Here is a 22447-nt window from a genome sequence, read left to right as displayed (position 1 = left end):
GGTCACTGCTCAGTTCTTATTTTAACCCGTCAGCTGCTCTTGACACGGCTATCACTTCCTCCATCTTCAAACACTTCCTTCACTTCACTGCCAAATACCACGCTCTCCTCACAGCCACTTCTCCTGGTCCCTCTGCTGTCGTCCTCTCCTCCTACTGCTCCAGGCCGCAGAGCCCTTGGTTCTCACAGCTACTCGCTCCCCGATCTCCCTACCTCTTGCCTTTATTGTCACCTTCATGGGTCAGTTTCCAAATGTGTCTCCAGCCCCCACCTCTCCCCCGAATGCGACTGCCTCATGGACCACACATGCAGGTGAACACGGCCACAACCTAGTCCTCTATTCAGAACCACCCTCAGCTCTTCTAGAACCTCCAGCCTCCTTCACCCTAGGGAACCACAAGGCCGTCCTGTTTGCTCAGACACACGTCCCGGGAGTTACCATCCTCCTTTCTCGACATGCGGTCCCTCGGCGGACTCTGAGTTCTAACAGTAAAATGTGTCCTGAATCTGGCCCTTCCTCCCCGAATCTACTGCTGCTAGTCCGAGCCTCCATCCTCCCCCCGGGACGCTGCGGCAACAACTTCCCGTTTGGCCCCCTTTCTTCCACGGGTCCCCCATCTCTACACACACAGGCTGCTCTCCACCCAGCCATCTGAATGGTCTTTTAAAACACTAGTAAGATCATGGGACTTATCTTCTCAAAATCCGCCCTTGGTTCCTTGCTATTTTGGAATCTTCTGAGGACACCGCTGCCTCAGGTACCTACTTACTCCGCATGGAGACCTCTTTGCCCAGGGATTTGCATGGCTTACCCGTTCTTTCATTCAGGAGTCTACTCAAATGTCATCTCCCAAAAGAGGCCTTCCCTGACCACACAATCTAAAAAGACGCTTTCTTCCCATCCCTTCTAATCTTTTATTCAGCTTTTCTTTGCTCTGTAACATTTTAAATTTGTGTAACGAGTGTCTTCCCTCATTGGAATGGGAGGGCCCCGGGTATAGGGCCTGCTCTGTTCGCTGCTGAATCATCAGAACCCAGCGCTTGCCGGGGACAGGTGGGCCCTCAGACATGCCCTGGACGAACTGCTGCTTTTTGCCCGAATGCCGCTTCCCTTCCCTGCTTCCATTTCTCCCCCAAATACCCAGGACAGTGGTCCCTTCTCATTCTCTGCTCACAACAGGAACTTGTTAAATTGACACAGTGAAAATTTCAACCCTCCATCACCCACCCTACAACAACACTACAGAATCATTGGTAGGTATATAAACAGAGGCTTTAGGAGAAAAAAAAGGCGAATCTTCCACCTAAAATAGCCACTTCCCTAACCGGGAGGAAAGTACTTTCTAAGAAACAGCATCACATTAGTTATAGAATAACTGCTGCTTTGCATTATCAGAAAGGAACATGTAGGTCATAGCATGGTGACATCTGTCCCAGAAGAGTAATGTCTTTGCAAATCAAGAAAAATATTTGTGTAAATACCTTTCAAAGGGTGTAGGAATAAACGCACATCAAGAGCCTTCTGATGCACTGGTTGTACCTTTATTATTTTTACCTCGTTCACTAATAGTTCCGTGATGCAAGGTTACCATACACAGTTAGATAATGTCTGCATTGCACATCTAAGGCTATACAGCAAAAGAACCAGAATTAGTACAAATACAAGAACTATATTTACATTCTGTATACTCAGGCTCCGAACATCAGATAATATTTACATAATAAAACATGAAAATGAGAATCTGAAATTAATAATGTACATTGTTGCTAAATGTGCTCAACTCCTTCCCTGGGGAGAGATCAGTTTGCAAAGTCTTGGTTCAAAAAGGCCACTTATGCTTCATGGGTTTTGTGCATGAGGATGGTGACAAGGGACTTGAAGTCTCACCGGACAAGTACTTCAGAGCCACAAAGTCTAAGACGACTCACAAGAAGGCTGATGGATTCCTCGGGTGAACTGATGCCAGAATACGCAGCATGAAAAAAATTAACTTGAAGACATGAAAACAACACACGACGGCCAGGGTTTGGCAAGAGACCAACCTCAACTCGGACATTCCGTCTGAGCACAAGCCGTTTTGGCTGAATTTTTAATGTGAAATTTGTATCAACCCTAACTTCTTCCTTTAAATGACTAGAGGCTTTCCTAAGATTTTATGGGGCTCGAACACAGGTTTCATAAATGGCCTTTTGGAACACAACAGCAGCAGATCATCTCTCAGCTGATATCTCCATTTACTAAGGAAGCACAAATCAATACATTCCTGCTACACAGTCATGGTCTGGCCACACACTTGGGTGAATCATCACTGGCCACAGTGGACAGCTGCAGTGCACACGAGTTAGAGTCCTATTTAAATACATTCAGCAAACCTTCTGAGAGCAGCAGCAAAATTAGTCTCTTTCTTTTTAAAGAGCAGGTTAACAATCACATTTTAAAAAGGGAACCAAAAGGTAAAATGAAGGACCCAAGTCAAACAAGAAATGAACAAGCCCTGATACTGTCCAGGAGAACCCTAGTGGAACCCAGACGAGGGAATGCCAAGTACCAGCAGGTGCTACACGCTAGGTCATCCTTGCTTTTCCAGTTCAATGTGCAATTAATTATAGCTGTATAAATATACAAATACCTTACAAAATTAAATATCCCTGTAAATTAGACAACAAGCAGCAGACAACAAAGTCTTTGCTTTGATATATGTGCCAGGAGAAGTCATTTTACTTTAGGTACCAAAAGATCTTCCACAATGGCTTCATTGATTCCTTCATCTTATAAGAGCTGAAAAATCTCACCCACAATTTGCGTAGTCGTAGTTGGGAAAAATCATTTCCCTCGACTTCCCTCACATTACCAAAACGTACTGGAATCCAAGTGCTCACCCAGCTGCCAAAAGCAGCCCTTCCCTGCGCTCGCGGCTGTGTGCGTGGGCTGGCGGACCCCGCAGAGCCCGGCCTGAGAGCTCAGTGACCCCCAGGCAGGCGCGGAGACAGGAGGCTGTGAGCACTGGTCTGGTGGAAGCTGTGAGGCCGTCTTTTGCTCTGGCGGGAGAAAGGAGGATGGGGGAGGGAGGGGAGGAGATGGCTACTCTAGCGCTCATTTCCCCTAAATTTGTATAAGTGTTCTTTCTTGCTTAATTATTATTTGCTCGTTTAAAGGTGTGCTTCAAGAAAAAAAAAAAAAAGCAAACAAACCAACCCTTAAAAGGTGGTTTCCTTAAAGGTTTGAGTTCTTTCAACTTTCCTGACACTATGGCTTCCATGAAAGCCTCATAAATAATTCCTGCCATAAATTCTCTCTCAGAGCTTCAAAGTGGGGATGGACCTGCCTGGAAAGGGAACATCAATCCTGAAACTGCTCCAACTCCAATCTGAAAACAGACCCCTAGAGAAAGGGGAACCAGTGGGGGCTGTGTACTGGGGAGCCGCAGCCAAGGCCCCCACTGCCTCACAAGGCCTTCTCACCTCGGCCTCTTCTAGTGTCTGACATTCCAAAGCAAAGACTTTCCAAGCCAGTTTTGTTTAAGTTAGGATAAAAAACATCTTACTGTATCACTTGATTCTATCTCCCTCGGCTCCCCCCGGCCTCCTTTTGCCACAGACACGGGTCCTCCTATCAGACTCTGTAACAGCAGCAGCAGCCATGATTTAATTCGAAAAGTAACCTTCAAATCTCATCTTCGTTTCCCTGAAACTAGATTTAATTTCAGCCCAGGAAGCTGTCTCTAAGCACGGGCAGACCCTGGATTTGAGTGGACACTGGAAGGGCACATTGTGTCCATTAGACAAGAAACCTCTAACTACTTTAAAGTCTGAAGCACCATTTAGAAAACAAGTAACATTAGAGTTAGTGACCTATGTTTTAAGGAGAGGAAGAAAGTTAAAAAATCTACCATAGAATTTTTCTTGATCATTTTTCAGGTAAGGTCATAGCCTTTGATTTCTAGTCTTTCTTTTGTTAAGCTCTCCGTGACTCCCTTTTCCCCTCTTTGCAAAGCAATTATGATGAACGAAGCCAGGAGATGAGCCCCTCCAGGAAGGCAGAGGCAAGGGTCTGGGTGCTGGCGAGCCTGCCCAGCACCCAACCTGCTGAGCGCACGGGCCCTTCCCCTTTGCTACCTGAGAGTCAGCACCCTCGAGGCGGAGGACCCCCGGCGGAGGATCTCCACCAAGTGGCAGCAAGCAGATACCTTCCTGAACACCTGAAGGATGGATGGTCAGAGGTGTGAGCGAGGGCAGTAAAGGATGGTACAGAACAGCCCCACGTCAACTGGCAAAGCAACTGAAGTAACTGGAGGCCTTCTCTCCCATGTCATTCCTGTGACACTTACTGCAGCTGAAAGAGAAAGAGCATCTTCCACAATGGCCTCTGGAAGCAGGCGATCCTGTTCTGTCACAGAAGGAGGCTACCGGCAGTGAGCTCCTCCTTCCTCCTCTGGCAGTACTTCCACGCACGACGGAGATAACCAAGGAGGAGACAAATGACCAGGGCTGGGGCCAGGGTTCAGGTGGACCCTCTTCTCTGCCCGGCCAGGGTTCAGGTGGACCCTCTTCTCTGCCCCCAGGTGTCCTTTTGCTCTTAGTGGTGGCAGGAAGTCCGTTATAATTCTGGGGTCCAGAAAGCAAAGCCTGCCATGTTCACTTATCTATGAGCATAGGGAGACAAGCATCATTGAAAGTGTTTTCAATTTGACAAGGATCACTGAAAATGACCTCTGGATTCAGAGGGAGACATCCAAGTTTACACTTAAGAGTTCGATTTCTTTGATCAAAGGGAGCTACAACAATCACAAGGTCACTACCTGGCATTATCATAATCATAATGATGACAAAGACCATCAAGTTCATCACCAGATAGTGAAACACTCCCTCCTTGTGGGATATTTGTATATGACATCATGGCACTAATTCCAAACTGTACCACTGTCATTACTAACTCCAAGAACAGAACTGAGACTCTGAGAGAAGAGGCTCCCTCCCAGTGGAGACAAACAGCTCACAGGGGCCCTGCTGTGAGGAACTACAAGCATCCCACTGACCCCCCACTGTCAGGCCCAAGTCCCACGGTCCTTTGAAATCCATCAGCGATAGCCTTGGCTCTTTCCTTCTTATAAGGTCAACAGCAGCCACTGTCCCAAACCTGCTGAAAAGTCTCTTCCACTAAATGAAAATTACATAACTATGTTCTAAATAAGCCCTAATTTCAGAGAATATACCTGTCCCATTTTTAAGCTCACTACAACCCTTTCCCTGAATGGAAAATGTAAGGATTAGTCATGGCAAAAAGAGACAGAAGGGGAAAAGGTTAAGTTTTTTCCTCTCAGGTTCTAAAAAAGACCAGATGTCTCTTCCTTTAGTCTCTAAGCCACCCAAGAAAAATTAAAATTATATCACAATGAAAAGAAAAAAGTATTATGTTATCTTGAACAACAGACAGAGATATCCAAAGACAGAAGTACAGACATCAGAGGTGGTCATATGGGGACCTATCACACAAAAGGAAGCCAAAATTCACCAAAAAATAATTGGGAGATTCACTGGATCCCCTCTGGATTTTTGTTTTTTTGTTCGTTTTTCCCCCCCTTTTGTTAGGCCACATGCTTCTAACAAGATTCTCAGCACAGGAAAAAAGAAAAGAGTACAGAGCAATGGGGACGGGGGCCAGGAGCGACAGAAAAAGTGCTGGACGAGAAGGGACGAGCACTTAAGCCACAGGATCACACACAAGAATAACCATCAAGAATCACAAAGAGGAATGAGAGGTAACACTTTCTTTATCTCTCGGAAGGCGAGTGAGGGCGCTCGGCAGTCACCTAGTACTTCGGTTGGCTTGGGCATCTGCGGGAGAGTTTTGACCTGTGGGCAGAAAAGGGATCAGAGGATCAGACAGACGGCAGGACTGGAAAACTGGATCTGGGGCTCTTGCCCTCGCAGGTATTCCTCCTCTGTGCTCCCCTCCTTGCATGTCCTCCCATCCTGCACCGCAGGCCCGGGTCTCTAAGCCCCTGAACAAAGAGGCCGGCCAGTGGTCCTCCGACTCTGGGGACCCTGGGACACAAGCCCCTCACAGGATCTGAGGCTGGATCATATGGCCGAATATTGGGAGACCGTTAAGGTTCTCACAATCTTCCCTTTACTCGGTCCCACAGACCCCAGCTGTAGACCCCTTAAGAATAAAAAGTCAAAGCAGGAGATTAACTGGGTACAAATGTGACCAGAGTCTCTTTAGCCATTCAGGACACCAGATGCCACCTTATGAGAAGCTGAGGCCTCATCGCCACCTTACAACCACACTTACACTCCTGTCCTTCCTCTATTTTAAACTTGTTTGCAACAAGACTTCCTTTTCTGTTTATGTTGACGTCCCTGGAACCAAAAACCAAGGAGAGGAAGCAAACACGGGAACAACTTCTTACCGTATTGTGCCAGCAAGGAGTGGGTTAAAGGCATATAACCAGTCGTTCATGTCTTTGTCATTGAGAGCCTGCAAAAGGACCCCACGGTGCTTTGTGCATACGGCAAAGGTGTTCGGTGTCTGAAAGAGACACAGGAAGATGAGAAAGTTACTATGGATACTGGACAATGGGGACCACCAGCCATATTCAGCGGGCACACGGCCCTTCACACTGAAGGTTCAGAGACACCAAATACAAAAGAGAGATTCCACACCACACGACGGAGTTCAGAACTCAACAGGGAAGGCTCTGCGTGGCAATGAAAAGCAAGAGAGGGCAGGACTGACCTTCACCATGGCCTGCTGGTCCTCACTGTATTCCACCTGCGCTGTGGACAAGTTAATGATGCCACGCTCCACCGGGTCTTTGTCACTGTTATAGATGAAGACATAGGGGCGACGGACCACGACAAAATGTTTAGCCCAGTTGCTGGAAAGTGGCTCCTTGAAATGCAGATATCCTTTCTTAGAGACCACTGAGCTGAAAAGGACAGTACAAGAGAGGTTAGTTTCTCACAAAAATAAAGTGATCATGAGGCGAGGGCCATCAAAACAGACCCAGGCCAAGTCCTTAGGCTGAACGAAACAGGCAAATGATCTACTTGGTCTAGAATCTTATCTGCTGAAGAAATGCAGCGAAAGAGCACAAAGCACCACCACCACATGCTGTGCCGGGTGGCGGTGATACACCTGGAGTGGAAACCCAACCAGCACTCTTTCACCCTGATTCCATTTGCATTAGACTGTAATGCAGACGTCATGTAGAAGAGCTGAAAGTAAATTCCTGCTAATTTGTCTTTTAATACCTGGCATCCCTGTTCAATATAGTACTCACCCTGGTCTAATTTCTTCAATATCTGGAACAAGATTGAGAAATTCATTTTTTCCTGCTCGGGCCAAGTAGGGCGTTTCCACAGTTGGGACAATCTGAAACTGTTCAAATTCTGGGCAGGGACTAGAGGCCTGGGAATTGGCTTCTGGGGTCCTTGAAAAGAGAGAGGTTAGGAAGAAAGGGGGTAACAGGTGCTTCAGTAAGGTCAATACACAACCGTCTCACCAGGAGGAACAATGCCTCTCCCTGAACACCAGGGATCTTGCAAACATCAGTTCCAGAGAGCTTGGCTAAGAAGACAAAGCTGGCGTCCGAAACGTAATCCCAAATTCACCTGGTGTCATCCTCCGGCAGTTACAAAGGAAACTCATCACTGATGACCACCAAGTCACTCAGTCTCTCTTCCTACCCTGACGCCCTCTCAACAGAAGGGTACTGAATATGAACGCCATTCCTCTATATGTTTCTATTTAGTCTCAAGGCCATACCTAGGGCGCCACCTAGGGCAGTGGTTCTCAAAGTGAGGTCCCTGATCAGCAGCATCAACTTCATCTGAAAACTTGCTGGAAATTCAAATTCTCAGGCTCCAACTCAGACATACAGAATTAGAAACTCTGAATGGGGTTCAGCCACCTGGGCTTTAACAAGCCTCCCAGGTGATGCTGATGCCACTGAAGTCTGAGGACCACTGCCTGAGGGGCTGGCAGAGCGAGCAAACACATGAGAAGAACCTGGGCCCCTGAACGGCTGTCTGGAGCAGAGCTGCTCCACCAACCAGGACCAGCTCTGAACTGATGTGAGAGAGATAATCCCCCACGCTCTGTATTGTTATCTTTGTAGAGCAGCTTAGTCTAATTAATTGCATTTCACCAATTCCAAAAAGCCCATTTTTCTCAAACTTTACCATTTCTCGAATTGGGATGCATCTTGTAATTGATGGCATGTCACATTTTAGTTGGCATTGCTTTTTCTTTTAGTGGCATATAAAAATAATGTCTTAGAGTTGATGGCATCCCAAATTCAGTTAAATTACCTGGTTGTGTTATTTTCTCCAGCCCACTGCCTCAGTGTTGATACAGAAAGATAGACAGCTGGATGATAACCAGGTGGGTTGTGACAGGTGAGCATAATGAATGGAGACAGGGCAAAGGAGACTGATGGCGCACTGCACAGCAGTGATTCTAATGATGAATTTGTGGAATCATTCATGGACTTCATCTCTATTCTTCTTACCTATATGCTTTCTTGTGTCATTAAAATATTTTTTCCAAAGTAGTTTCAAAATATTTTTCCCAGGATGGGGCTTCCTGTGTCTGATCTGACTGGGGAGACAATCAGGGGTGTGAATACAAGAACAAATCACGCAAAAGGGGACGAAGAAGAGGAGTCAGTGACTTGATGCAGAAAGTTAGTAAAACGTATGACGTTAAGAGACGTCAGCAGCATCTTCCCAGTCACTGTGACATCCAGAAAAGGCTCCCACATGTTTCCCAAGGCTGCCTAGGGGGACGGTGCTGCCCTCGGTTGAGAACCACTGAGCTAGCGGAAGGTTGGCATTTCCCTTGGTTCTTACATTAGCTTTTGTCAGTGAAATCTGGGTACTTACTTCTGATCCAAAGAGTTGCCCCTAGCATCTATCAAAGAGGGGCAGGTGGAGGAGGGAGTGAGGGTAGCACTGCTAAAACTGGACACAGAGGGATCCCGTCCGACTGGAGAGATATCAGACAACTGGAAGAAAACAGAACACAGCAAGTGAGATTCAGATGAACAAAACCACCTCTGCAGTAAGAAGCTTTGACAGCCAGTGACCTCATGTTCATAAATCCTCTTCTGTTTCAGGTCATTCAAGAAAACAATCCTTACGAATATTTTATGGCCAAAGTGTCAGAATAGGAATCAAGACATTTATAAAAGAGGCAAGGCTAGCTTTTTATATTTATAAAATATGTTTATATTTTATATTGCTACAGCTTCCTGCATTAACTAAATGACCCTATCTATATGTGCCGAGAACTAAGAACAACAGGCACTGTTCTAAGAATATGGCAGAGGCCCTGCCCTCCTGGAGCTTACACTTTAAGTGGAGAAGGCAGATAATAAACCAATCAACAAACACTTTAAGAAGTGTCAGGCAGGGATCAGTGCTACAGCAAAAAGTAAAGCAGAGAAGCAGGTTAAAAGGTTTCAGAGAGCTGCTGGCCTTACATAGGGTGGTTAAGGAAATCCGCTCCAAGGAGGCAACATCTGAGCAGAAAAATGAAATAAAGAAGTGAATCATGGGACTATCTGGAAGGTTATACTGGGAAAATGCACAGCCACTGTACACAACCTCAAGGCGGAAAGCTTGGAGTGTCTAGGGAATAGCAAAAAAGGTGAAGATGACCAGAACAGAGTGAATGATGCAGAAATTCTTTAAAGTGTTCACCTCACTCTTTGTTGAAGGCAACAAAATTTCATGCCACCAAGAACCTCAGGACTTCTTGTGCCTTGCCATATAATAATATATCACCCCCTGCAGAATACTCTTCTCCAAGGGATTCAGGGAAAAGCCCAAATGTTTCCCATCTCATAATTACTCTAAGAGACACAGAAGAATACTTTAATCTTCAGAAGTCAGTGTTCTGACTGAAAAATTAAATAAACGAAAGAGCGGATATGTCATACATCCTCACATGTAATGTTCTGCCCATCTCAAGCCACCTAAAAGCAGCAAAGCCTGAGGACAGGAAGTGAGAGCTGCTCACCTTGCAGCCACTGATGCTGCCGTGCACCTGGCCGAATTCTCGGTTGAAAGTGTGGGTGAGAAGTTGCAGGCACTAGGGAAGAGAGAGGGAAGAGTAAGTTTCAATGGTTAAACAAAGCCCGGGATTAAAGCAGGAAGGGAAATAACATGCCTACGACTCACAGTGGAGCTCAGGTGCTGCTCAAATAGCTCTAGAAATTAACTGAGTACATAGCAAGAGAAGCCTGGTACATGCCTAACAAAGACAATAAAATGAGTGGATAAAAAGCCATTCTCATGACTACAAAAGTGAATTACCGTAAACACCATAGTTTAAAGCGCTTAAGAATGCGACAGCATCCCTTTCATTCTCCATTTGCCCTGGTACTAAAAGGCATGGAGGTTTCTGGATGGACATACATTCCCAAATCAACTAGACGACCATTCGATTATTGAAAAGAACACAAAATCCCTCTTATTTCTATATTCCATTGTCAGCCAGTTGCCCAGACCCACATGCCTGGTGGTCACCCTCAACAACCTCTCTGCCCTCTCCTGCTGTTATCCAGGCAACAAGGAATGCGGATTCTACCTTCCAAACGTCTCTCCCGTGATTCCTCTTCATCCCACCCACCCCCGCCATAGTTAAAAACTTTACCGTTTCTCATCTGGATTACTGAAATAAAGAATTCTTTCTGCCTCTAGCCTGTCTCTTCACCACAAGTCCATCCTCTTTACTGCTGCCAGAGAAATCTTCCTAAAACAAATACCTGTTTGAAACATTTCCAAGTCACTCCCGGGATATTCTGGACGCTTTAGTCCAGCACATAGGCTCTTCGTGATCTGGCCCTGCCCTATCTCTCCAACTCCATCTCCTGTCCCTCTCCTGCACGGATTCCCTCACACTGATCATGCAGGACGCCGCTGGCTCTCTCCTGCGCATCCTTCCAAGGTCAGTCCACGAGTACCCTCCTGGGCAGGCCTCTCCTCCGGCTCCCACAGCATTCTCGACCAAACCTCTATTGTAAGCTTGTCACCCCCTCGCCTGTCAACTTATTAAGGGTAGAAGTTAAGTCTCATTTACTTCTATATTCACAGTGTGAGCACAGGCCTTGAACAGAGGCCCTCAAAGAAAGATGAAAATGCAAGTGAAAAAAACAGAAACACCAGCTCACAGAGCCTCACGGGGGAAAATGCTCAGCAGAGGCAGGGAGCCACACCTTGGTAGCCAGCTCTTTCTCTCGATCCACCAGGCTTTCAATGTCTGTGGAGTCGTAGCCACTGCTCTCACTGGGTGTGATGGCACTTTCAAAGGTGGTGGTTGAGATCTGAGAGGAGATGCTGGTGGAGGTGCTGAGGGTCCCACTGCTGAGGCTGGGGGACAACGAGTCGCTCAGGGATGTGGGGATGCTGTCACCAAGTCTCTCACGGAGCAGCAGGAAGTGGCGGGTTTTCTCCACCTAAGAAGATCAACACTACAGCCTCAGCAAACACAAAGCTCATCAAGATCTTAATAAGCAAAATATTATGCCTCCATCATGATCGAAAACTGCAAAGCCAGGATCACAGACAGGAGGTGAGTGTAAGACTGATGCTGCGGGAATCTTGCCCGAGAGTTCACCTGTGCACCCCGTGCCCCAGCGTACCTCGTGCAGGAGCTCCAGCTTCTCCAAGTCCCACTGGTGCTCAAGGATGAGGCTGTCTCCACGAGGCCGCCAGCCTGCTAAGTTCTCTTCTCCCCGCACATATGCCACTGATGTATCCAAGATTTTCCTTCTCCTCCTCTGCATGCCTGAGATAAGAGGAAACAACTCGTTTTTCCAGAAAAACATCCAATTCCAATTTTAGCTCAAAATGACTTAATAATTCACATTATATGGCACTAAACTGTCTCAGTTTAGTCTCAAGATACATGGGATTTTGATTATTAATAAAAATTTATCCCTTTTGCCCCAAAGCAACTCTCTAAACTTCTTTTAAAAACTGAGTTTTATATTCTTTAATAATTATGAAGCTAGTAATGCCTCTTGAGAAAATGCTAGTTTTTGTTGTTGTTGTTGTTGTGGGTTTTTTTGCGGTACATGGGCCTCTCACTGCTGTGGCCTCTCCCGTTGCGGAGCACAGGCTCCGGACGCGCAGGCTCAGCGGCCATGGCTCATGGGCCCAGCCGCTCCGCGGCATGTGGGATCCTCCCGGACCGGGGCACGAACCCGTGTCCCCTGCATCGGCAGGTGGGCTCTCAACCACTGTGCCACCAGGGAAGCCCCAATGCTAGTTATTATGTTAAGTGAAAATACAGAGATTAAATAGCCTGTACGCTATTGTTCTAAATATATAAAAATACATTCATGGGAAAAAAGTGGGAAAGATGTGAGCTACCTCACATTTGGTAGCTCAGTTAAGATGGTAGATGACAGACTGGTTTAGCCTCCATTATTTCCCAATAATTTTAAAAAATATTATGCTGGTTTCACATACAAGAGACATGAATTTATGTTAATTAAAAAACTTCTGAAGGAACTATCTAGACACTATAATTAGCTGCTATTGGGACTTGGATTCATACTCAAAGTTGTCTTTTTTTATCTCAATCTTACCTGTGGGCCTTGGCCTCTTTTCCACATATGTTCTCTAAACCGACTCAAATTTACATTAAATGTTTTTAAAAACCCTGACTTGTGTCCACGTTCCAGTTTACAAACATGGAAACATAGAGTGCTGTTGAAGGCCACCAAACTGGAGGAACAACAGCAGTTCAAGGAGACATTAAAAAGGACACAGAACAAGTTCAACTTGATAATTTGTCTTTCTAGAGCATAGGAAGTTCAAATTCTAGGTTGACAGCACCTGTAAAGTTACACTGTCAAGTTATCTTTGGGGTTAAGGTTGAGAGGGAAATGGTTCTGAAGTTTTCCAAGCCAAATTCACTCTAACACGCTTGAATGTGTTATAGTATTCCACAGCCCAGCAACATTTTGTCCCATACAGCTTTTATAACTGTATTGCATGTCATAAACCAAACAGTGCTGCAACTCAGAAAAAGGAAACTCCCACCACCACCACCACCAAAGTGGCTTGTAAAATATAACTGGCTTCTCAAAAATGTATATCTATCCTACAGGGGTGGGGTAGATTTTTGATATAATGTACTCCAGTCAAATGCAAAGGTAACTATCACTTTCCTGATCCATAGAGCTTACCTGGACTACCTGTGTCTGCCATCTTGCATAAACTGAGTTCATAAATTCCAGTGACTCGATTTCTATTTGAATTAAAACAAATAAACAACTGCTTAATTTCATATAGCACAAAACCAGGAAAATCTCAATTCTCTCTGCTTAAAACACTGTCTCCTCCACTGGGTCTGCAATCCACCCTCAAATATAATTACAGACATTTCTTATCAGTCACTGTTCTTTTCCTGTTCTGAGCTTAAGAATAAAACTGAATGATAGACCCAGCAATCCCACTACTGGGCATATACCCTGAGAAAACCACAATTCAAAAAGAGTCATGTACCAAAATGTTCATTGCTGCTCTATTTACAACAGCCCAGAGATGGAAACAACCTAAGTGCCCATCATCGGATGAATGGATAAAGAAGATGTGGCACGTATATACAATGGAATATTACTCAGCCATAAAAAGAAACGAAATTGAGCTATTTGTAATGAGGTGGATAGACCTAGAGTCTCTCATACAGAGTGAAGTAAGTCAGAAAGAGAGAGACAAATACCGTACGCTAACACAAATATATGGAATTTAAGAAAAAAAATGTCATGAAGAACCTAGGGGTAAGACAGGAATAAAGACACAGACCTACTAGAGAATGGACTTGAGGATATGGGGAGGGGGAAGGGTAAGCTGTGACAAAGCGAGAGAGAGGCATGGACATATATACGCTACCAAACGTAAGGTAGATAGCTAGTGGGAAGCAGCCGCATAGCACAGGGAGATCAGCTCAGTGCTTTGTGATCGCCTGGAGGGGTGGGATTGGGAGGGAGGGAGGCGCAAGAGGGAAGAGATATGGGAACATATGTATATATATAACTGATTCATTATGTTGTAAAGCAGAAACTAACACACCATTGTAAAGCTATTATACTCCAATAAAGATGTAAAAAAAAAAAAGAAATTAGGAGTCACATATAAAAAATAAACTGAATGATAAACTAGAAGGTTTATAATAGAAATGTGAAGATTAAAATTTTGCCTTTTCTTACCACAAGAAAGAAAAGATGAGGGGGGAAAGGTCTGACTAGAATGAAATGATAAACATCAGTTTCTGGGGGGGTGTGGTTAAGAAGGGGACTGACTCTTCTACTGTTTTAGTTATACTTAATTTTTAAGCCGGGTAGTGATGCACAGGTAGTCACTGTGTTATTCTTCATGTACATTCATATATCTTAAACATGAATAAATCTTAAAAAGGATAAAATCCCAATGGTATGGTAAGCTGTTAGAAATAATAATAATGACATTTAAAAAGAACATTTAGTCCCTACAAAATTTTCTGAGAAGCGTTCACAATGGAACATTCCTTCCTTCCCTCATTAAATCATCTGTTTATCAATATTTTATTAAATGCCAACATTCAAGTCACTGCACTCTGGTTTATAGGTTGTGAACTAACCCTGAAAACAGCAGCTAGAAGACTGCTGATTCTGTACAGGGTACACCAACTAGAAGCTAAACTTGTCTCAAAAACTTACGAGTCTGGTGACTTTGAATAGCCGCTGCCAAAGAGGCTGCGCAGTGAGCGTGGCGGCGAGATCTTGGCATCCCGGGAATAGAAGACCATGCACACATCCTTGGTGATGACAGCTGGCTGGATACAATGATCCAGCTGAAAGCAAACAGGAGTGGGCTCCGATTAAACACAGACAGAGCATCTGTGACCACAGTCTGGGCACTACTGTATTGGGAAAGCTGCTCCCAGATGTGGGGGGTGGAGGATTTCAGCTCTACTGATGATTTCAACAGCAAATCAGAAGATAATACGTGCAAGGTCAGGTGGTGTTGCTTGCAGATGCATTTATGTTTTTCAAAGTTTTTTTTCTGTAATAACGGCTAATGTTTATTACTTGTTATATGCCAAGCACTGTTTGTTCTAAATCCTTTTCTGTGACCTCTCAACAACTTTCTGAGATAAATGCTATTATTATTACCCCTGTTTAAAAGACAAGGAAATTGAGGCACAGAGAGATGAAGTCACTTGTCCAAGGACATGAAGGCAGTAAGTGGCAGCACAGGGACTTGAACTCAGATAGGCTAGTTCCAGGGTCTGTGCTGTTAACCACTACTAGGCTCTGCCCACAACTACAAAGACAAGAGGTGGTATTCTTAAAATCATACATTCTTTGAAGAATGGGAATTGGGCTGCTAAAGCTGTAATAAAAGTTATGTGACTTTCTGATTAACTAGAGACCAGGAACAGAAGTTAATATAACCAAAACAGTTAGCAAAGTATAATAAAATAACTTCACGATGTGCAGGGGGAAAGGAAGACAACATCAGTCAAATCTTTCCTCCCCATTTCCTGTTGTAACTTTCCCACTGTTCAGGGCTGGCTGTTCACGGCAACTCAAGTTGTGGGTCTTCTCACCTCCAGGTAGGCCGACAAGGTCATGTAGATCTTTTCCCCATAGGGTGTAACTCGGTTCAGAAGGAGGGAGTTATGGAGGGAGCTATCCCACACGGCCTCGAAACGATAGAAGGTCCTAAAGTCAAAAAGGCAAGAGGGAGTCATCCAGAAGAAGCTGAAGTCACCTTAGTCCAGCCACTGCCATTGTCAGTAATGCTGCAGAATCCCACACCGACCAGCATTTCCAACTTACCAAAGTCTAACGACAGAGCAGAACCTGTGCCTTCGAGGAGGGAAAGGCAGGCGCCCATGCTCTTGCCCCCCACCCATCGTCAAGGAACACTTAAGCTATGCTTTTTGTTTTTTGACAAGCCTGCTTCTCCTCCGCCTATAAACATAAAAATCAATTGAGATCAATTGAAGGGATTAAGATGAAAAGGAGAAATGAGTATCAACAGAAACTAAAACAGGAAAGAAAGACTAAGTAAGCTCCTCTGTCAGTCAGTGATGAGGGACGGAAGCAAAGATTCAGTCATTTGGAAGCTGCAGTCTTTGTATCTCGATCTCACTCTGCTGAGCCTCAGAAATGTCACAAACACATCTGGGAGGGTTCATGAAAGAAACAGTATAGAGAGACTTGTTTTAAATAGAAGAATAAGAGGTTATTCTTAGCTGACATTTCAGCAAAAGAGAATGATTTTTTACACCAGAGCTAGCCAACTACTACTTATCAGTTTTCCAAAAAATTCACATAAGAATCTTACATTCAAATAACTAGAAGCTTGATTATTTAATAAACACCCATAAACTGGTTTTTAAAGTTGCTTTAATATCTCTCTTCCCTCTTACTAGTAAAACACCATAGACCCTACTTGGCATTAAACCTTCCAGTTCAGCAAGTCTCACCTGAAGCACTGTCCTGAGTTCAACAGCAGTGTCACAGATCAACTCCCAACTCGACCCCCCGTGTCCCTCCCTCAGACCCCCGTTAGGACTGTTGGGGAAGACACTTCGTCCACCCCTTCAGAGTGAGCTTCCCATCACCACTAGCTCTCTGCACGTGTAATACACCCCACCCAATTCATCTAGAGTTCTGCACACCTTCTCCCCTGCCCAGTACGTTCCTCCTCACTCCTTCCCAAATGGTAATCTCACTGCAGCTATCTTTTCTAGGTGTCCCATGACAAATAGCTGGCATACCTTCTCTTTAAACACATCTCCATGCTTCTTTCTCCAGAAATAAACAGAGAAAACAATACTTAAATGAACTCCGTAACCACACCTCATCCTCTGAGTGCCAGTGTCTGAAGCCTGATTATTTCATCTTGTAGCTACTTCTAGATCTAAGTCTTCTTGAAGTACAGTTGACCCTTGAACAACAGGGTAAGTTAGGGGGCTGACCCTCCATGCAGTTAAAAATCTGTGCATAACTTACAGTCGGCCCTCGGTACCCGAGGTTTTGCCTCCACCGATTCAGCCAACTGCGGATCACGTAGTATTGTGGTACTTACTGCTGAAAACAATCCACACGCGAGCGGACCCGCGCAGTTGAAACCCGTGTTGTCCAAGGGCCTTCGGCTGTACGTGACACTCTCTCAGACATCTAGCTTTTGAGGCAGTGTGTATGGGTCAAGTAAATTCTCTACAAATACACCAAAGGAATACAGAGACAACTAACAGGACAAAGATGGACAAAGCAACAAAGAGACCCAAACAGCAACCACAACAAAGGATGACAGAAGCCCTTCCCCAGCTCCTGGGCTCACTGGGCTCAGCAGAGAACCCTTTATGCATCCACAAAGCTCTGTTTCGATCACATCTAAATTGTAATTTGGTTTAAGACAAATTCTAATATTGGGTGGTGAAATCCATTACTTCGGCAGAAGCCACTTGAGGGCCCTGTCCCTGAGACTGCTCTTCTATTGTGTCCCAGGGTCTGCCGAGGTGCCTGGAATGGGGCCTGCCTGTCGCACTGCAGGTCTGGACACCCCGTGCAGAGTGAAGCGAGGCCCCTCCTCAGGGCGAGGGCCCTGGAGACACTTGACAGCAACAAGCACTTCACTGCCGCCTGGAACCCGCCACTCATCAAGCTCCACGCCAGAACCTAAGCATCTCCTGCTGCCAGTAATCAGGGTTCAAGATTCCCTTTCCACTGAGGCAGATGTTTTGAATTTGTGTGAGAAAGCCTCTTCACATTTCTGTTTTCTGGTTTTCACTTAACCTAAAGAGGAAACTTCACTGGCAGAAACTTGGCTAACAGAAAACTTCTGACATCGCTAAAATCTCCCTGTACTGGGATGGAGGGAAAAAGGTGGGGTTTTTTGTTGTTTTGTTTGGTGCCTGGGAGTTACTGCAGCACATTCTTTTGAAATACTCACCAAGGGTGGCAACTCTTGAGAGGTGGTCGTAAGAAATACAACCGAGACTGAAGAGAAATGTCAATGAAATCAAGCTAGCAAGAGAATTTGGAGTTAGAAACAGGGCCGAGTCCTGAGACATGCTGTCCTGTATGGCGCTAAGGTGGTCAGGATATAATCCCAAATGGATTTCTCAAGATGTTCCGGACAACGGCAGTGTGTGAGTATATGTATGTGTGTGTCTGTATGTGTGTGTGCGTATGTGTCGTGTGCGGTGTATGTGCATCTTTAAAAAAACACTTAGGCTAAATTATCATGTATCACTTCCTTCAGTTTTCTTCCCTAAATGAGACGAAGAGAGAGATGGGGGAAAATTTCCTTTACTACTGAACCAGGAACTTTTTCTTTTCCAAAAGCAGAAAATAAATAGATGAGACAAGCAGTCCTGACAGGAGAAAGAGAAATGTCTAAAAATAAAAAAAAATATTTCTCACAGACTCAGCTACTCAAATAACTAAATCGGTCTCTACTACTACACAGGACAAAACGAAGAAAAAAGTGAACAATTATGCAAGCCTGAGATTCCTTATGAAATGAGGGGAGTAACATTCTACTTTGTAATGTGGAAGAGAAAAACTTGAAGGGGCATAGAATAAAATGGGCAAGTTTACTAAATGGAATGAGAAAATAATTAAGAACTCTACAAATTACTTAAGAGCCTACATGTGAAACTATACATGCATCAGAAAAACCCAGGGCACAAGGGTGCAGAATAAGGTCTTGCTCTATCTTAGGTGGGCGCAAGTTTACATGGCGGAAAACTATTAAATTAAAATAGCAGTCAAAGCTACATAAGACATAAAGCATTCTGATAAACTAGAATCTTTATGTGCAAAAAAAAGCAAACAGAAAATACCTAGGAATATCCTTATCAAGAAAGAGCCTGTAAAAACACAGAAAAAGCTTTTGTTAGTGCAGCAAAAGAAAAAAAAAGGAAAAAAGAGAGGGAGAGAGAGAGAGGAGAGAGAAAAAAATATATATATAAAAACACAAGTTTGCTGATAAGCAAAAGTGAATTCAAGTGGACAAACAATTAACAGAGAATTCCATGGGACACAATTTGATAAAGGGCTTACAATGACATGGGTCCCTCTCCTGAGACGTTCAGTTAAGGAAATGCTGGGCACAGAAGGGAGAGTGGAGACCACCTCTATTAACATCCCTTTAGGAGGTGACTTACTATTGGAAATGGTAGGAAGTTGCTGTGGAGTTAAGGGAAAAACAAGTCAGTAGGTAACAGAAACGCAGGGCTGGGGAGAAAAGGAGTAATGGCCCTTGTCAGCTGCGCTCCACTATCAATATATCACAAGAGCCCTCTAATTACGTATGTAATACACCCAACTGGAGTTCTGTAAGTTCAACTTTAAACATTAAACCTTAGGCAAAAAGAACAAAAGCTCTCTTGACCAAACTCCATTTAGCCACTTACCAAATGAACTTATGCTCTCCACATCCCTACAATGTATAGACTGACGTCCATTTCTCATTGAACATTATTCTAAAATAAAGAGGTAGCTCATCGCCCAGAAAATTTGCTCCGAAGAGCCGAGTTTCATGCTTCTCAAGTGTCAGTACCACAAGCCTGTTTATGTGGTTGCATTTGCTATTATAATTATCTAATTTAATTAAATATTAGATAAATCACTGAAACATGAGGGCAAAAAGAATTTTTGCTTAGTGTGAAACAAAACTAAGTGTGGAAACTTAGTGTGAAAAATAAATTGAACATTTAAAAAAGACTTGATAATGGTGAATTGTTTAAAAAACAGCTGTTAAGTTTGGGTGAGATCAATGTAAAAGAAAGAGGGAAATAAAATTTTGATGATATATGATAAAAAGTTTAAAGGATTTTGCACTTAGATTTTATTCACAGGTTTCTAGTTCCACCAAATTGAAAAAATAGGTGATGAATTATGGGTGTGGCTTTGCAAGAAAGACAGTCAGAAGTCTAATAAATGAGCCTACAATTAAAGAAAAGGCCTTGGCCCTATAGCAAGAGCTTGACAAATTAATGTACATTTATATACTTTAAGTTAAAACAAGTGTTTAAAGTCTGTATCTTCTTTTTAAAATTTTTATTTATTTATATTTTGGCTGTGTTAGGTCTTCGCTGCTGTGCGTGGGCTTTCTCTAGTTGTGGCAAGCAGGGGCTACTCTTCCTTGCAGTGCACGGACTTCTCATTGCGGTGGCTTCTCTTGTTGCGGAGCACGGGCTCTAGGCGCACGGGCTTCAGTAGTTGCGCAGGCTCAGTAGTTGTGGCGCATGGGCTTAGCTGCTCTGCGGCATGTGGGATCTTCCTGGACCAGGGCTCGAACCTGTGTCCCCTGCATTGGCAGGTGGATTCTTAACCACTGCGCCACCAGGGAAATTCCTCTTTTTATTACTCTTGACTTTAGCAATTTTTTTTTTTAACTTTTTTTTTTTTAACCTTTTCGGCTGTGTTGGGTCTTTGTTGCTGCATGCAGGCTTTCTCTAGGTGCGGCGAGCAGCGGTTACTCTTCATTGCAGTGCATGGGCTTCTCACCGTGGTGGCTTCTCTTGTTGTGGAGCACGGGCTCTAGGCACGTAGGCTTCAGCAGTTACAGCACACGGGCTCAGTAGTTGTGGCACGTGGGCTGTAGGCACGCGGGCTCCAGTATTTGCAGCACGTGGGCGCAGTAGTTGTGGCACACAGGTTTCGTTGCTCCGCGGCATGTGGGATCTTCCTGGACCAGGACTCAAACCTGTGTCCCTTGCGTTGGCAGGTAGATTCTTAACTGCTGCGCCACCAGGGAAGTCCCAGCAACTTTTTTGATTAACTCTAAGCTTCTACTGGGAAAGATAAACTGCTTCTAACAAAGCCAAATTCATCTTCTACAGCATGTGACACGCTGCCGGACAGGAATCAAAGGACTTTTGAAGGTTACTCTAATGTAGGCAAGTTTAACATAACCAGCACTTCAACCAAACACCATTTTTCCCTGTTTTGCTAAGTACCATAGGGAAGTTTAAGATATATTTCTCATAGTTGCAAGGAAAATGTGGTGAATGCCAGCTGAATACTTGCTGTAAATGTCTGGCAGAAGAGGGAACGCTATGTGGGGTTAATGCTGACTTCAGAGAAATGGTATTGTTCAAGATTTTGCCCAGGAATAGGCCAAGGCGGGGGTCAAAGCACCCTACTTTACCTCTGCCACACCCCCTCCACATAGGTACACACCCTCTCACCCACCTTCCCTTTGTGTCCACAGCTTCTGCCAGCTCCTCTGACTGGCAAAAAGCAAACAGACATTTGTTTCCTTTTCCTCACTCCCATGCAAAACAGTAACATAAAGAAACAATGTAAAGAAATTAATCCTGGCCCGAACTTTTCATTTCTGCTTCTGCTTATTGTCTCATTTTTCCTCTCCCTCTTGCCAACACATGTGAGCAACTTTTTTAGGAACAGGCAGACCACAGAGAATTCCTGTAATTCAAAGGCTGAGTTCTGAGCCCACATTAGAACACACAGCCACTCCTGTTTCCTAGCCCTCACCACGTAGAGAAATGGGAGTCTCTGTGCACGATGACGGGACTCCTTTCCCAGGGAGGTAAGAGCGCCCCAGCAGATTTATTTCCAGTCTGACACGGGAATGTAGAACGGCTAGGTACTTTATGCATTGTCATCACTTGATTATAAAATGGAATTCTAAGGGAAACTAATTTAAAATAAAATTCATTATTTATAGCAGCCAATCTTAGAAGAGTTTATAATAATTTATTGCCTTTATGCATAAAGGAAAATGAAAAGCAGATACTGAGACTCCTTGAGCCGATACTGGCAGCAGCAAAGATGAACACAAGAGGGTTCACTATACCTTGGAGGGCATGCTCCCATGACACCCCAGGCCGAGAGGTCTTTCTCCACAGCAATCACTTCATAGGAAAACATTTAGTCTTAGCCGTAATTAATTTGTACTTTTAAACCCTTGGGTGGCATGCTGAGTTTTCTTTTTCTGCTTTTTCTCTGTCACTGTATTACATCTACTCAAACTCCCCAGGGGATAGAACATTTCCATTCTCTGGGGGTATCATCACATACAAGTACCTCCAATGATTTATGTTTTTATTTTTGAAGAGCAGGGCGGACAGGGGAGGAAACAGGGAACTTTGAAGTGAGAAGGGGAGAGTCATTAATGAACAAGGAATCTACAGTGAATCAATCAACCCCCCCTAGGGCTGACTCACCACATTCCCCGGGTGCCCCACCTGCTAGAGTTGTGGGAAGACTTCAGGTACTTGGCAGAGATGATATTTAAGGAGAGGATGGCATCAACTGTGGCTTCGTCCACCTCAGCTTTATTCCGAATCCGGCCTGAGAGAAAGAAGAAAGAAACCAGAACATGGGTATGTTTAAAAACAAAGTGGTAGGACTTCCCTGCTGGCGCAGTGGTTAAGAATCCGTCTGCCAATACAGGGGACA

The 22447-nt window shown here is 44.5% G+C and overlaps 1 protein-coding gene across 4 annotated transcripts in view; it reads right to left on the bottom strand.

Annotated features, from left to right (window-relative positions):
- Window positions 1–1527: 1527 nt before the first annotated feature.
- The window catches only part of KIF1B (kinesin family member 1B), a 148175-nt gene continuing 127255 nt past the window's right edge, over window positions 1528–22447 (bottom strand). For all 4 annotated transcript variants that reach the window (XM_060013900.2, XM_060013919.2, XM_060013909.2 and 1 more), the window contains 12 exons: window positions 22234–22339; window positions 15610–15724; window positions 14717–14850; window positions 13205–13266; window positions 11651–11796; window positions 11225–11464; window positions 10027–10098; window positions 8889–9010; window positions 7286–7435; window positions 6739–6931; window positions 6413–6531; window positions 1528–5852 (listed from right to left, as the gene is read on the bottom strand). In XM_060013900.2, the coding sequence (XP_059869883.1) occupies window positions 5810–5852; window positions 6413–6531; window positions 6739–6931; window positions 7286–7435; window positions 8889–9010; window positions 10027–10098; window positions 11225–11464; window positions 11651–11796; window positions 13205–13266; window positions 14717–14850; window positions 15610–15724; window positions 22234–22339 (1502 nt within the window). In that variant the 3' untranslated portion in view covers window positions 1528–5809. The remainder of the gene's footprint in view (window positions 5853–6412; window positions 6532–6738; window positions 6932–7285; window positions 7436–8888; window positions 9011–10026; window positions 10099–11224; window positions 11465–11650; window positions 11797–13204; window positions 13267–14716; window positions 14851–15609; window positions 15725–22233; window positions 22340–22447) is intronic.

This window comes from Delphinus delphis, chromosome 1 (assembly GCF_949987515.2).
Source record: "Delphinus delphis chromosome 1, mDelDel1.2, whole genome shotgun sequence".
In the NCBI taxonomy this organism is placed as follows: Eukaryota; Metazoa; Chordata; class Mammalia; order Artiodactyla; family Delphinidae; genus Delphinus; species Delphinus delphis.
The sequence above is the reverse complement of the archived record's forward strand: the minus strand, read 5'-3'. Positions and strand labels throughout refer to the sequence as shown.